The 11936-nt window shown below is 37.5% G+C and overlaps 2 protein-coding genes across 3 annotated transcripts; one reads left to right on the forward strand and one right to left on the reverse strand.

The window, feature by feature from the left end:
• The first annotated feature begins 1686 nt into the window (after positions 1 to 1686).
• On the forward strand, positions 1687 to 4836 carry LOC125575007 (nucleolin 1-like). Of its 2 annotated transcripts, none has more exons than XM_048773944.1 (14): positions 1687 to 1869; positions 1947 to 1995; positions 2388 to 2551; positions 2628 to 2696; positions 2868 to 2903; positions 3009 to 3089; positions 3176 to 3280; positions 3373 to 3411; positions 3478 to 3563; positions 3652 to 3772; positions 3847 to 3944; positions 4028 to 4204; positions 4294 to 4565; positions 4640 to 4836. In XM_048773944.1, the coding sequence occupies exons 1-14, from the start codon at positions 1846 to 1848 to the stop codon at positions 4666 to 4668; spliced, it is 1350 nt and encodes a 449-aa protein (XP_048629901.1). In that variant the 5' UTR covers positions 1687 to 1845; the 3' UTR covers positions 4669 to 4836. The 2 variants fall into 2 exon arrangements, with proteins under 2 accessions (XP_048629901.1, XP_048629900.1); XM_048773943.1 differs by having other exon boundaries at positions 1688 to 1869; positions 2628 to 2714; positions 2787 to 2903.
• Positions 4837 to 4888: 52 nt separating this feature from the next.
• Positions 4889 to 8368, reverse strand: LOC125602027 (endoglucanase 5-like). The gene is made up of 9 exons (XM_048773942.1): positions 7876 to 8368; positions 7251 to 7664; positions 6778 to 6864; positions 6502 to 6666; positions 6286 to 6409; positions 5955 to 6118; positions 5555 to 5879; positions 5438 to 5488; positions 4889 to 5351 (listed from the first exon to the last, which is right to left on the reverse strand). Exons 1-9 carry the CDS (start codon positions 8086 to 8088, stop codon positions 5023 to 5025), a joined length of 1872 nt encoding a protein of 623 aa, XP_048629899.1. The 5' UTR covers positions 8089 to 8368; the 3' UTR covers positions 4889 to 5022.
• Positions 8369 to 11936: the final 3568 nt, after the last annotated feature.

An 11936-nucleotide genomic window follows, 5' to 3' on the forward strand; every position in this document is an offset into this window, starting at 1 on the left:
TGCGTGTCAGCTTAAGAATCAATTGAAAAAATGTTGGCACAAATTTAATTAATAGGGAACATTATATTAACTCAAAATATAAGAATCACGTATTGTTTCCTTAAATAAAAGCTACAAAATTACCTAATATTATTAACATATATATGACAATTAATGACTATGAATAATAAAGATTTGATAACAATTTTTGCATCTTTCTTTATTTTTGTTTAATTTTATATTATTAAAAAAAGTCACATTAACCATATAATAAAAAATTAGATTTTTCTTACATGTTATATTTTGAATTTTTAAATGACTTTAAATTACAAAAATGAGGAAACCTTATATGTTAGATTTTTTTCTTATATGTTATATTTTTAATTTTCTAAAACGACTTTAAATTACAAAAATGTAAGTTTTCCTTAAACATACGATTAAAAGCATTAAAATTACATGTATCAATTCGATGGTTGATCTGAAACCTTTCAAAATCATATGAAAGATAAATGTCAAAATAATTTAACTGTGAAAATAATACTGTTCATTTTTTTTCAAGAATGTGTTAGGTGGAAAAAAAATAAAGATGTTGTGTCATATTTTTTTAATGTTCAATCCGATCAACCCATGATATATTAATTATAGTTTAGTTCCATAATTTTTAATAAAAATCGATCCGGTCCATCGGAAATAAATTATATAATAACAACAAAAAACATTGTATATGTATAAATAAAATGATCAAATATGTATATAAAATTATCGATAATTTATACAAATAAACTCACTCTGCAAAGCGCATGTCTTATCGCTAACTAATTGACAAGATTTTATGGATCACTAACTCAATGCTAACAAATATAGTTGGCATCACAAAATTAGTGGAAGTACTACGAAATTTTGAAAGTAGACAAATATTGTTTAAGGTAAACAATGAATATATTTCGTATCTCTAACACAATAAATCCATCTTGTAAAACTTTTAATAGTGGGCTAGCTCATCTCCATCTTCTCCCACTTCATATTGTAACCATTATTTGCAGAGATATCATCGGTATTGACTTGTGCAAGATAACAATAAAAACAAAAATTAATTAGATATGACATGAGCAGATTTTTTAAAATGACAATTTCTAAGGATTTATATAAATGCAACTAAGATATGAAGAACAATGATCACACGTCTAAGGATTTTTTTAAAAGAATTTTGTAAAACTTGAAACAATGGGTATTTTCTAAAGATTTGTATATATACAGTTAAGGATACCGAAGAACAAAAAATGTTATGTTTTTTATAGTGGATGGTCTAAAGTTAAGGATAAAGGTACATAAAATCAAATAGTATGTATGTGTTGGCAATATAAGAAACGATATAAACGATTTTCTGGTTAAATACATTACGAGAAGTTTTTCAATGCTTATAGCATTTAGTTTGAGCTTTTTATATCGAAGGTCCATTTAAAATGAAAAAGTTGACTTCTATTTATTGTCACAAGGCCAAGGAGAATAAGACCAAAATTCCTTAAAGCCCAGCCTACCGAAGAGCACTAAAACTCAGCCCATCTTAGAGAGGGATGTGGTACTCCGTTTTGACCTAGTTATTTTCCAACCGTTGTCACTATTTACAAATTGATATCTTTCCATAAAAAAGGCGATTTCACTTCAAGTGGTCGGAGAAAATCAAATAACACGCGCGAGTAGACAGCCGTTAGATGGAAAACTCGAAAAGACAGCTTTACCCCGAAACCAAAATCAAAAAGATTATAAATACATATCGTAAAACCCTAAACTGAAAAATATCTTCAAGCAGCTGTTGCCTCTCTGCCTTCACTCTTAAACCTAGCAGTCTCTCTTCTCAAATTCGCCATGGGTAAAAAATCCGCCACCAAGGTAAGCTTCTTCTCCTTCTGGGTTTTCTAATTAGCTCTCCTTCCTTCTCTTAAGATTGTAATGACACATTGCTTCAGGTTGAAGCAGCACCTGCTGCCATTAAGGCCACCAAGCCTTTGAAGAAAGGTATGAACCTTGAGCGTTTTCGTTTATACATTGCTCCTACTTGTACATTTTGATGGATAAAGTTATTTAATTTAGTTTACCCATCTCCTTATTACCTTGTTCATTTGTTTGTTTTGGAATGTGTCTGTCATAGGATATAATATACTTGCTTATATGTACTTATAATCTTGACATTTCAGCTCCTTTGTTGATACAGGTTGTTTTATGTTGAAGGGGTTGCTTGGTTTTAACTTTGTATGCTTTTCTGATATAGTTCGTATTTAATTTTTAACAATGCCCCTGCTTATTTTGGACTATTTGAAGTATATTGACTGTTTAGTCTCGATATATATCCTATTGTGTTGAAGGGGATGCTTGGCTTGGTTTTAACTTTGTATGCTCCTATTCTTCAGGTAAGAGAGATCCTGAGGATGATTTGGACACCAAAGTGAACCTAAAGAAGCAGAAGAAAGATGTGATTGCTGCTGTTCAGAAGGAGAAAGCTGAGAAGAAGGTGCCTAAAAAAGTTGAGAGCTCTGATTCATCTGACTCTTCTGATATCGAGGAAGAAGTCAAGGTATTGTAGTGCCCTGTTCTTGTTTGAAGTACCCTATGAGGCATGTTGCTATAACCTTGTATTCTGGTTTTTGAAGGAACCCGCACCTAAGAAGGCCGTTGCTTCTACTAACGGAACTGTTGCAAAGGATGACTCATCCTCTGAGGAAGAATCTTCAGACGAGGTCAACTTTCTATTACTATCCAAGTTTAGTTTGATATCCTTGGATATTTGTTGACACACCATCTATTTTCAGGAAGAAGTTGCAGCTACCAAGAAACCTGCTGCAGTTGCTAAAAATGGCTCAGTGAAAGCTAAGGCAGAGTCCTCGTCTGAGGACGACTCTTCTGATGAATCAGATGATGAATCTGAGGTGACAAGTTTATTCTTATATCTTCATTTTTCTATTTGTATATTCTGCATATATATATATATATATATTCCAAAATGGTGCCTAATTACTCAAGTATTGATATAGAAACCTGCTGCTAAGAAGGCAGCTCCTGCTACTACCAAGGCTGCCAGCAGTGCTGATTCATCCGAGGAAGATTCTGATGAGGTTAGCTTATGTACTTTAACGAGATCATCAAGCAGCTTTTGATGTATTATATTTGATTCATTGACCATGTGTTTAACATTTTGCAGGAAAGTGAAGATGAAAAACCTGCACCTAAAAAGGATAGCAGTAGTGATGATTCTGATTCTGATGAATCAGAGAGTGAAGATGAGAAAGAAACCCCGAAGAAAAAGGTGAGAGCAATGTTTACTTTCCATTATTTTGAACAGAAGCTGTATTGCTGTTTGCTGATTGAAAGTTACTCCATTCTGTTTTATAAAAACAGAACTCTGATGCTGAAATGGTGGATGCTGAGCAGAAACAGGTAAGAATCCCATTGTAGTTGCTTTAATGTCTTTGCTTTGTATTGATTGTGCTTTTTGTCTTTCAGCTTAAGACCCCATCGACTCCTGCTACAGGAGGATCGAAGACACTCTTTGTTGCCAATCTATCATTCAATGTTGAAAGATCAGATGTGTAAGTAGCATCGTTTTAACTATCTCTTTCTCTTGTCTAGTTGTTTATTTGTTCATGGCCTTACTTAATTTTTATCCTCCACATACAGTGAGAATTTCTTCAAAGATGTTGGCGATGTTGTTGATGTCAGATTTGCCATGTCAAAAGACGATGGCAGGTTCAGAGGCTTTGGCCATGTTGAGTTTGCTACTGCTGAACAAGCACAGAAGGTGAGGCGGTTGTTTTGGCTTATGATGAAGGATTTAAAAGGTTGATTGCGGATTACTAAGTCGTTTGTTCGTAGGCACTGGAACTTCACGGCACATCCATGCTTGGTCGTGATATTCGTCTTGATGTTGCTCAAGAGAGGGGAGAGAGACCCGCATACACTCCACAGAGCGGGTATATTGATTTTTTCTATTCATGTCTTGGATTGTGTATTATGTTCTTGTGTTTATAGTATTCTCTTTGGCAAATTATTGCAGTGCCGGTGGTAACTTCAGAAGCAGTGGTGGTGGAGGTCAATCGATTTTTGTTAAGGGATTCGACTCTTCTCTTCCTGAAGAAGACATCAAGAGCGCATTGAGTGCGCATTTTGCTTCATGTGGAGACATCACGAGGGTTTCTGTTCCCTGTGACCGTGAAACCGGAGCTTCCAAAGGGTTTGTGACTAACTCCTCTCCACTTTATTACCAGTTTTGTGAATGTTCTCTCATATGCTAAATTAAACAGATTGGTTTTTTTTTTACAGAATTGCTTACCTTGATTTTAAAGACGGCACAGACAAGGCGTTTGAGCTTAATGGTAGTGACATGGGAGGATGGAGTATTGTTGTTGATCAACCGAGGGAGAAGAGTAGTGGCGGATTCGGTGGTGGCGGAAGGAGCGGTGGTGGTCGTTTTGGTAGTGGAAGGAGCGGTGGTGGTAGAGGAAGAGATAGTGGCCGTGGTCGTTTTGGTGGTGGAAGGGGCGGTGGCAGAGGAAGAGATGGTGGCCGTGGATTCAACAGACCTAGTTTCTCAGGTAACTTGATCTTGTTTCTTGAATCTTGATATTAAATAACTAGCTTCTCACTAATTCATGGTTTATTTTGGCAGGTAAGAAGACCACCTTTAACGACGAGTAGAAGCTTATATGTAGAAGAAAATGCTCTTCTTATGTTTTTAACTTATGATACTTCACTTCCTTTCTCTATTGTTTCAGTTTTGTTTCTGTTCTAGTTATGTTTTTGTCCGAACCTTCAATTTTTGTTTGAGTGTTAAATCAAGCTCAATCTTGAGTTCTTTTGGTGTTATATCATTTTCTTTCTTCGATTCCTTCACTAGGTAGGCAAAAATAATTATCTCTCAAGGGACACAAATTTACATTTCTCAGATTTAGTCTCAACTTGGTTGGCTATTTTCAAATCTCACACAATGCATAAACAAAAAAAAAAAAAAACAAAAAGAAGGAAAATGGAATCTTAATTAAAAGAAAAGGATTAGTAGTAACTTAGGACAGAGACCTTAGCTTGAGGACCACCTTGCACATAGACAAAATCGTAAGCTTGCCCTGCTTTCAAAGTCTTTTGCCACTGAGGAAGCTGGTAAGTATTCTTTTGCCCTGTTGGGTTAAGTCCCCATATAGGTCCTGTGAGATCTTCAATCTTAAGCTTGAGGCCTGATATCGGTTTCTGAGAATTGTTCTTGATGATCACTTTGTGTCTGTAGTACCTCGTGTTCCAGGCCATCCAATTTGCAGTTATTGAATGAAGAAACTCGATTGGTGCACCTGATTGCTTTGGAGTGTATGTTGTTGTTGCTTTGTAAGCTGAAGTTGTGGATGAGTGTGAGAGAAAATGAGAATCAGACACTGCAGAAAAGTTACAAAAGAAGCTGCAAGTAAAAAATATCAACCTGGTGGTTTTGGTGTTTGGTAAGGTTTAGAATATCCTCCTCCATAAGAACCTACAAAATTCCAAAACATTAGTTGATGATCCATTGAACAAAGAATTATTTGAGCACAAGGTTTACCTAATTTTCCAGAGAGTTTAGCGAATAGACCAACGAGTGGAGCTGTTCCAGACAATGTTGGTTCTGTCTGCTCGTAGTTTGTCCGGTCATCGGAATAGTAATCATTCTGGTCTGGTCCACCAACAAGAGCACCATAGATAACATTCGGATCAGCTTGAGCCCTTCTATACCAAGAATCATATCCTTGTACACAGTTCACAGTAGACCGTTGAATAAAGATTGAAGGGATCGAAGCGCCTCTATGGTGAACTCGGATTGGATATTTTGGTCCATATCCAACTAAGTAACTCATCCCTTGACGGTTCTTTCCAAGAATATAATCAGCCTGCATGAGAAAAACTCGGTTAATACATTTAAAATCACTTGAGAAATGGTTTTGTGTTCGTGAAGATTTGGTTACCTGAGATCTTGAAAAGTCTAGAAGTGCTTGAGGCGGCACTGAACCATCAGGACAGTTGAGTTTAGCGTTTGCTGCAGATAGATAATCCGAATAAATCGCAAGAAGAAATGCAGCCGCAGATGCATATTGCAGATTGTTCCACTCTCTAACATACATCAAACCACCTGAATTAACAACACCATTTAACTTTCATAGCTTAGTATTTTTTAAAAATAAATTGAAATTTGTAAATCGACCCGGGAATAAGGATTTCGATTAGACTATTAAACTTTCGTTACTTGGACTTGAAGTTAGATTTGTTTAATATTTTAAGTTATAGGAGTTAACTTACCAGGAGTTGTTTGAATATTGTAGCCACCATTCTTCTTGAGACAAGCACAAGCGAAGTAATCAGCTTTCATCTGATACTGCTTCAAGGTCGAAGTATACGCACCACCTTTACCTTCTAACAAGATCTATGCAAACATACAGAAATCAAACATGGATCAAGATTAGTCTTCTTGAAACTTCAAGAAAACAACATTCTTGAAGAAACCAGTAGGTTTACCTTGGAGAGAAGGACTTGAACACCGGCGTATTTGTTATCCCAAGAGAATTCTTTCATTCCCCAGCCGGTTCCACCCATGTAACCAGCATTATTTACAGCATACTTCAAGTAATACTCGTCCCCGGTGGCACGGTGTAGCCAAGCCGCAGCCCAAAGAAGCTCATCCTTCAAAACATTAACACAATATAGACATTATTTATTGTACTGAAACAATATTCAATGGAAAGAGAGAACTGGAAGCAAAGATTTTGAGAGATCAGATCAAAAGGGATTTACCGAGTAACCAGATGACATGTAGAAAGCTTTTGCATTTGGGATTGAATCAGTGTATAATCCTCTGTATTTGTCAGCAAATGAGAAGAGCTGAAACACAACAATAGGTTTCCAAAATATTCAGAATCTAAATTCATATTCTTAGCAAAAAACAAAGTTCAGAATCTAAGCAGAAACGGATCCATAACATAAGACTGAATATATAAACTGAACCGGACTCATAATCAAAACCGAACCAGAATTTGGACAAACATCAAATTTAGTGTGCCCGAATCCAATAAACCTAAAATAATTGTCTTACCGTATCAAGTATCAAGTATCAAGTATCAACTACACTAGAAAACCAAAATATGCAAACCAAGCAGAACAAATAACTAAATACCCAACATACCCAAAACCATGATCATTAACCAAACCAATATAAACCAAACCGAAATTAAAACAGATAACCAAACCAAAATTAAGAAAAAGCGAACCTCTTTGGCATGAGTCAAGAGGATAGCAGAATAAGAGGAGTTATACGGCTTGAAAGCTAAAGAAGCAGCGGCTAAAGCAGCAGCGGTTTCACCAGCCAAGTCTGAGCCAGGATGGTACTGGTCAAGCTTATAAGCTGTTCTTGAAGTGGTCATGTCCTCCGCTCGCTCCCAACAGTAGTGATCAGATTTTCCATCTCCAACTTGACCCCATAGAACATTAGGCTGAGGATGAGCCTTGATGAAATAATCAGTACCCCATCTGATTGACCACAATGTCTGTTGCATTTGGTTCGAACCGGATAGCTCCTTCTGGTTATCAACCGCAGCCCACGATAGCATTGTTACTGCGAAAGCCATTGGTAAACCGAATTTCACATGGTCTCCTGCATCATAATATCCTCCCTCCAAACTCACCTGTTCAATCATATATATATAATACCAACGTCAATATCATTATATACAAATAGTATTAGCATCATCATTAGAAATACAACTCAACAAATGCTAATTTCGATAATTAGTTTGCAATGACCATCTCACGGAAATAAATCATATTCTGATATATATTAGGTGTATGTCCAACTATATAATATACGAATTAAGTGTATGTTATATATGGACTTACGCCTTGAGCAAGACCATCCGCGAGACCAGAATGGCTACGCCATTTGACACGTTGGGCAGCTGGCAACTTCCCTGACCGTTGAGCCTCAAAGAACAAGAATGTCTTGTCCAGGGCATTTCCATAATTGTAATACTCCGCTGCTGCAGTGGCTGCCCCGAGGAGAACGGTCAGTAAAAGGTTTAAGCCGAACAAAGACCCACCAAACTTACTCATTTCTCTGGATCAATGTTACTTTAGGTTAACTTCTCTCTCCCAAAAAATGTTCTCTGTTCAGAATTGTGATGTGATTAAGTGTATATAAATAGAGAGAGATGTTTTGTCTGTGACTTTGGTGTGAGAGAGGAATGTAGAGAATCAAATAGGTACATAGTTTTGCCCGAATAATCATTGTCTTTGTCTTACTTGTGTTCGTGTGTGTTTTGTGCGTGTTTGATAATAGTTATGGCCTTCACGTTTTGTTAGAGCTTCTCACGTTGTACTTTTAAGACTTTTGTGCAGAAGCTGAACCAACATTGAGTTGCCACGTGTATTTATTGTTAGCCGTTTGATGAACGTGATATTGACCATATATTTGAATAGAAATAGATGAATGTATCTTGTAATGCAAAAAGTCAACAATAATATTTTGGTTGATTTTTGTTAAGGCGTCGATGGACAAGTTCCATTCGTGGTATTCACATCTTGCAATTATTTTCTCCCGATTTAATCATATGTTCTGATGTTCGTAATTTATAGTTTTATTTTGTCGGTTTGTTTAACATGTAAACAAAGCTATAATGTTGAATGATAATATTAAGAACGAGGAGAACATAGGCTATGTTACATAGCTAGACTGAAAAATAACAACACCTAGATCCTTGTTCTCTCCGTGATCTCGTTATGACTCGTTAGGAACTGACACCATTGATCCAGAATCATATGCGTAAATTGGTTGTATGCCTCCATCTGAAGCAGCACTTAAGCAATCATACAACGTTTTTTTTCATATTCTGGTTTATTCATCGCCATCAATCTCTTTAACGATGGGACATGAGGCTTCTTATCCTTAGGTATAGAACCGGGTTGAATAGTGTCAGTGCTTGAAGTAGTGAACAAGTTAGACCGGCTTTGAATAGAAAGTCTTGGCCTATACTTAATTTTTTTTGCTCAACATCGAGAATTGACCCCCTTGGACACTTTCATTGATATTAACATCTGACGATCACTACAACAAAACAGCGGTATTCTGACGGACATTCCGACGGAAAATGAAATCGTCGGAATATACCGAGGAATTTCCTCGGAATATACCGACGGAATTCCGAGGAAATATCAATCCGTCGGAATATTCCGAGGAAATTCCGAGGAAAAATGTGTTCCTCAGAAAAAACCGATGAATTCCGAGGAAATATTATAGCCGTTGGAGAGCTGTTGGGGGATTTTACAAAATTCCGAGGAAATTCCGACGAACTAGCCTTTTCCGTCGGAATTCCGTCGGAATTTCCTCGGTCTGTCGGCAGGATTTAAACTATAAATACAAGCACTCCTCTTCCTCTTCATTCACTCCATATCTTCATCCTCCCTCTTACTCTATTTACACACGAATTTGATTCATAAAAAATATGTCTTCTTCAAATTATTTTCGTTCTTGGATCGATCGACCTCATTTGGATCCGAACACGAGATTGCTTACGGAAGAATACCAACGAGGTATAACCGAATTCATGGGGTTAGTTCACCGAGAACCGGAAGCAAAAACATGTATGTTAAGATGTCCTTGCTCTAATTGTAAAAATAGAAAGGTTATTAAAGAGTGGGATGTTTGGACTCATCTATATTTGAGTGGGTTTACACGAAGTTACAAAATTTGGTATCATCATGGGGAAACTGATTATGAACATGGTAGTACTAGCGAACCTCAGCCAGCGGTTAGATTAGAAGAACCAATTAGAACGGATGTAGATTATGGTGTAGGTACTGAGCAGATGGTAAATGATCATTTTAGAGGGGAAGATTTACCCAATGCACAAGCTAGGAGATTTTATGATATGTTGGATGCTGGAAAGCAACCATTGTACGAAGGTTGCAGAGATGGTCATTCAGCTTTATCATCTGCTACAAGATTGATGGGCATTAAAACAGATTATAATTTGGCTGAAGACTGTGTGGATGCGATTGCTGATTTTGTAAAAGGTATTCTACCTGAGGATAATGTAGCTCCTGGTTCATACTACGAGGTTCAGAAACTCGTAGCTGGTCTTGGTTTATCGTATCAGGTAATAGATGTATGCAGCGACAACTGCATGATTTATTGGAGGGCGGATGAACAGCGGGTTACATGCAAATTTTGTGGAAAGCCTCGTTATAAAGATACGAGTGGAAGAGTTCCAGTGCCATATAAAAGGATGTGGTATTTACCTTTGACGGAAAGGTTGCAGAGGTTGTATCTGTCTGAACGCACAGCGCAACCAATGAGATGGCATGCGGAGCACTCAACAGATGGTGAGATCAGACATCCTTCAGATGCAAAAGCGTGGAAGCATTTCCAATCAAAGTATCCCGACTTTGCGTATGAGAGAAGAAATGTCTACCTTGGATTATGTACTGATGGTTTCAGTCCGTTTGGCAAGAGTGGAAGACAGTATTCTCTATGGCCCGTCATTCTTACACCATACAACCTACCCCCAAACTTGTGCTGCGACGAGAGTTTTTGTTTCTCTCGATTCTCGTTCCCGGACCAGAGCATCCTAAGAGATCACTTGATGTGTTTCTTCAGCCACTAATATATGAGTTGCAACAACTATGGGCTCAAGGTGCTGAAACATACGATGTTTCGTGTAAAGAAAACTTTCAAATGCGGGCAGTACTAATGTGGACAATAATTGATTTTCCAGCATATGGTATGTTGTCTGGATGGACAACACATGGAAGGCTATCATGTCCATATTGTCAAGATAACACTGATGTTTTCCAACTAAAACACGGAAGGAAAACGTGTTGGTTTGACTGTCACAGGAGATTCCTACCACCTGATCATCCATATCGTAGGAGTAGGAATTTGTTTACGAAGAACAAGAGGGTGTTTGACAGTTCACCTCCGGAAATTTGTGAGAAAGATTTGAAGATACAACTAAGAGATTTTGGTGCAGAAAGGACGCCAGACGTCGGTGGACATGAGCGTTTTCCGGTAGATGCTGTTGGAGAACTACATAACTGGCACAAAAAAGTATTTTCTGGGATCTGCCATACTGGGAGGATCATCTGCTAAGGCATAATTTAGATGTCATGCATATTGAGAAGAACTTTTTTGACAATCTCATGAACACGATCCTTAATGTTCAAGGTAAAACAAAGGATAATTTGAAGTCAAGACTGGATTTAGTCGATATATGTGCTCGTTCAGAACTTCATGTTGATGAGAATGGTAGGGCTCCTTTTCCCATATACCGACTTGATGCAGAGGGAAAAGATGCGTTCTTTGATTGGATTTCAAACGATGTGGAATTTCCAGACGGTTACGCATCAAATTTGCGTAACTGTATCGACAGAAAGGAAGGAAAGTTTACTGGCTTGAAAAGCCACGATTGCCATGTAATGATGCAGCGCCTCCTTCCGTTCGCCTTCAAGGAACTATTACCACGAAATGTTCATGAAGCAATTGCAGGGATAAGTGGTTTCTTCCGCGATTTATGCACGAGATCAGTGACTCTTGAAGGTATTGAAAATTTGAAAACTAACATAGCTGTGATTCAGTGCAACCTTGAGAAGATATTTCCTCCCTCATTTTTTGATGTTATGGAGCATCTTGTTATTCACCTGGCAAGAGAATTGGAACTTGGTGGACCTGTGCAGTATAGATGGATGTATCTGTATGAGCGGTATATGTTCCATTTGAAGAAGATGGTGAAAAATTTAAGTAGGGTGGAAGATTCTATAGTCGCACAGATGATCAATGAAGAAACTTCAAACTTTGCCGAGTACTACTTTCCAGCAGAAGTTCAGACCAAAAACAGAAGACCTGCTCGGCATGATGATAGAGGCGAACGGGCAACATATCATGTTACGGTTCCAGACATTTCACA

This window comes from Brassica napus, unplaced genomic scaffold (genome assembly GCF_020379485.1).
Source record: "Brassica napus cultivar Da-Ae unplaced genomic scaffold, Da-Ae ScsIHWf_271;HRSCAF=448, whole genome shotgun sequence".
In the NCBI taxonomy this organism is placed as follows: domain Eukaryota; kingdom Viridiplantae; phylum Streptophyta; class Magnoliopsida; order Brassicales; family Brassicaceae; genus Brassica; species Brassica napus.

What these genes read in the sequence shown, in the direction of transcription:
- LOC125602027 (XM_048773942.1), bottom strand. Translation starts at nt 8,088, where the DNA reads ATGAGTAAGTTTGGTGGGTCTTTGTTCGGCTTAAACCTTTTACTGACC. An exon ending in CGGATGGTCTTGCTCAAGGC is followed by an intron (nt 7,665 to 7,875) that starts GTAAGTCCATAT and finishes ATGATTGAACAG; the next exon opens with GTGAGTTTGGAGGGAGGATA. An exon ending in CCAAACACCAAAACCACCAG is followed by an intron (nt 5,352 to 5,437) that starts GTTGATATTTTT and finishes CCACAACTTCAG; the next exon opens with CTTACAAAGCAACAACAACA.
- LOC125575007 (XM_048773943.1), top strand. Translation starts at nt 1,846, where the DNA reads ATGGGTAAAAAATCCGCCACCAAG. An exon ending in CACCAAGCCTTTGAAGAAAG is followed by an intron (nt 1,996 to 2,387) that starts GTATGAACCTTG and finishes CCTATTCTTCAG; the next exon opens with GTAAGAGAGATCCTGAGGAT. An exon ending in TGGATGCTGAGCAGAAACAG is followed by an intron (nt 3,412 to 3,477) that starts GTAAGAATCCCA and finishes TTTGTCTTTCAG; the next exon opens with CTTAAGACCCCATCGACTCC.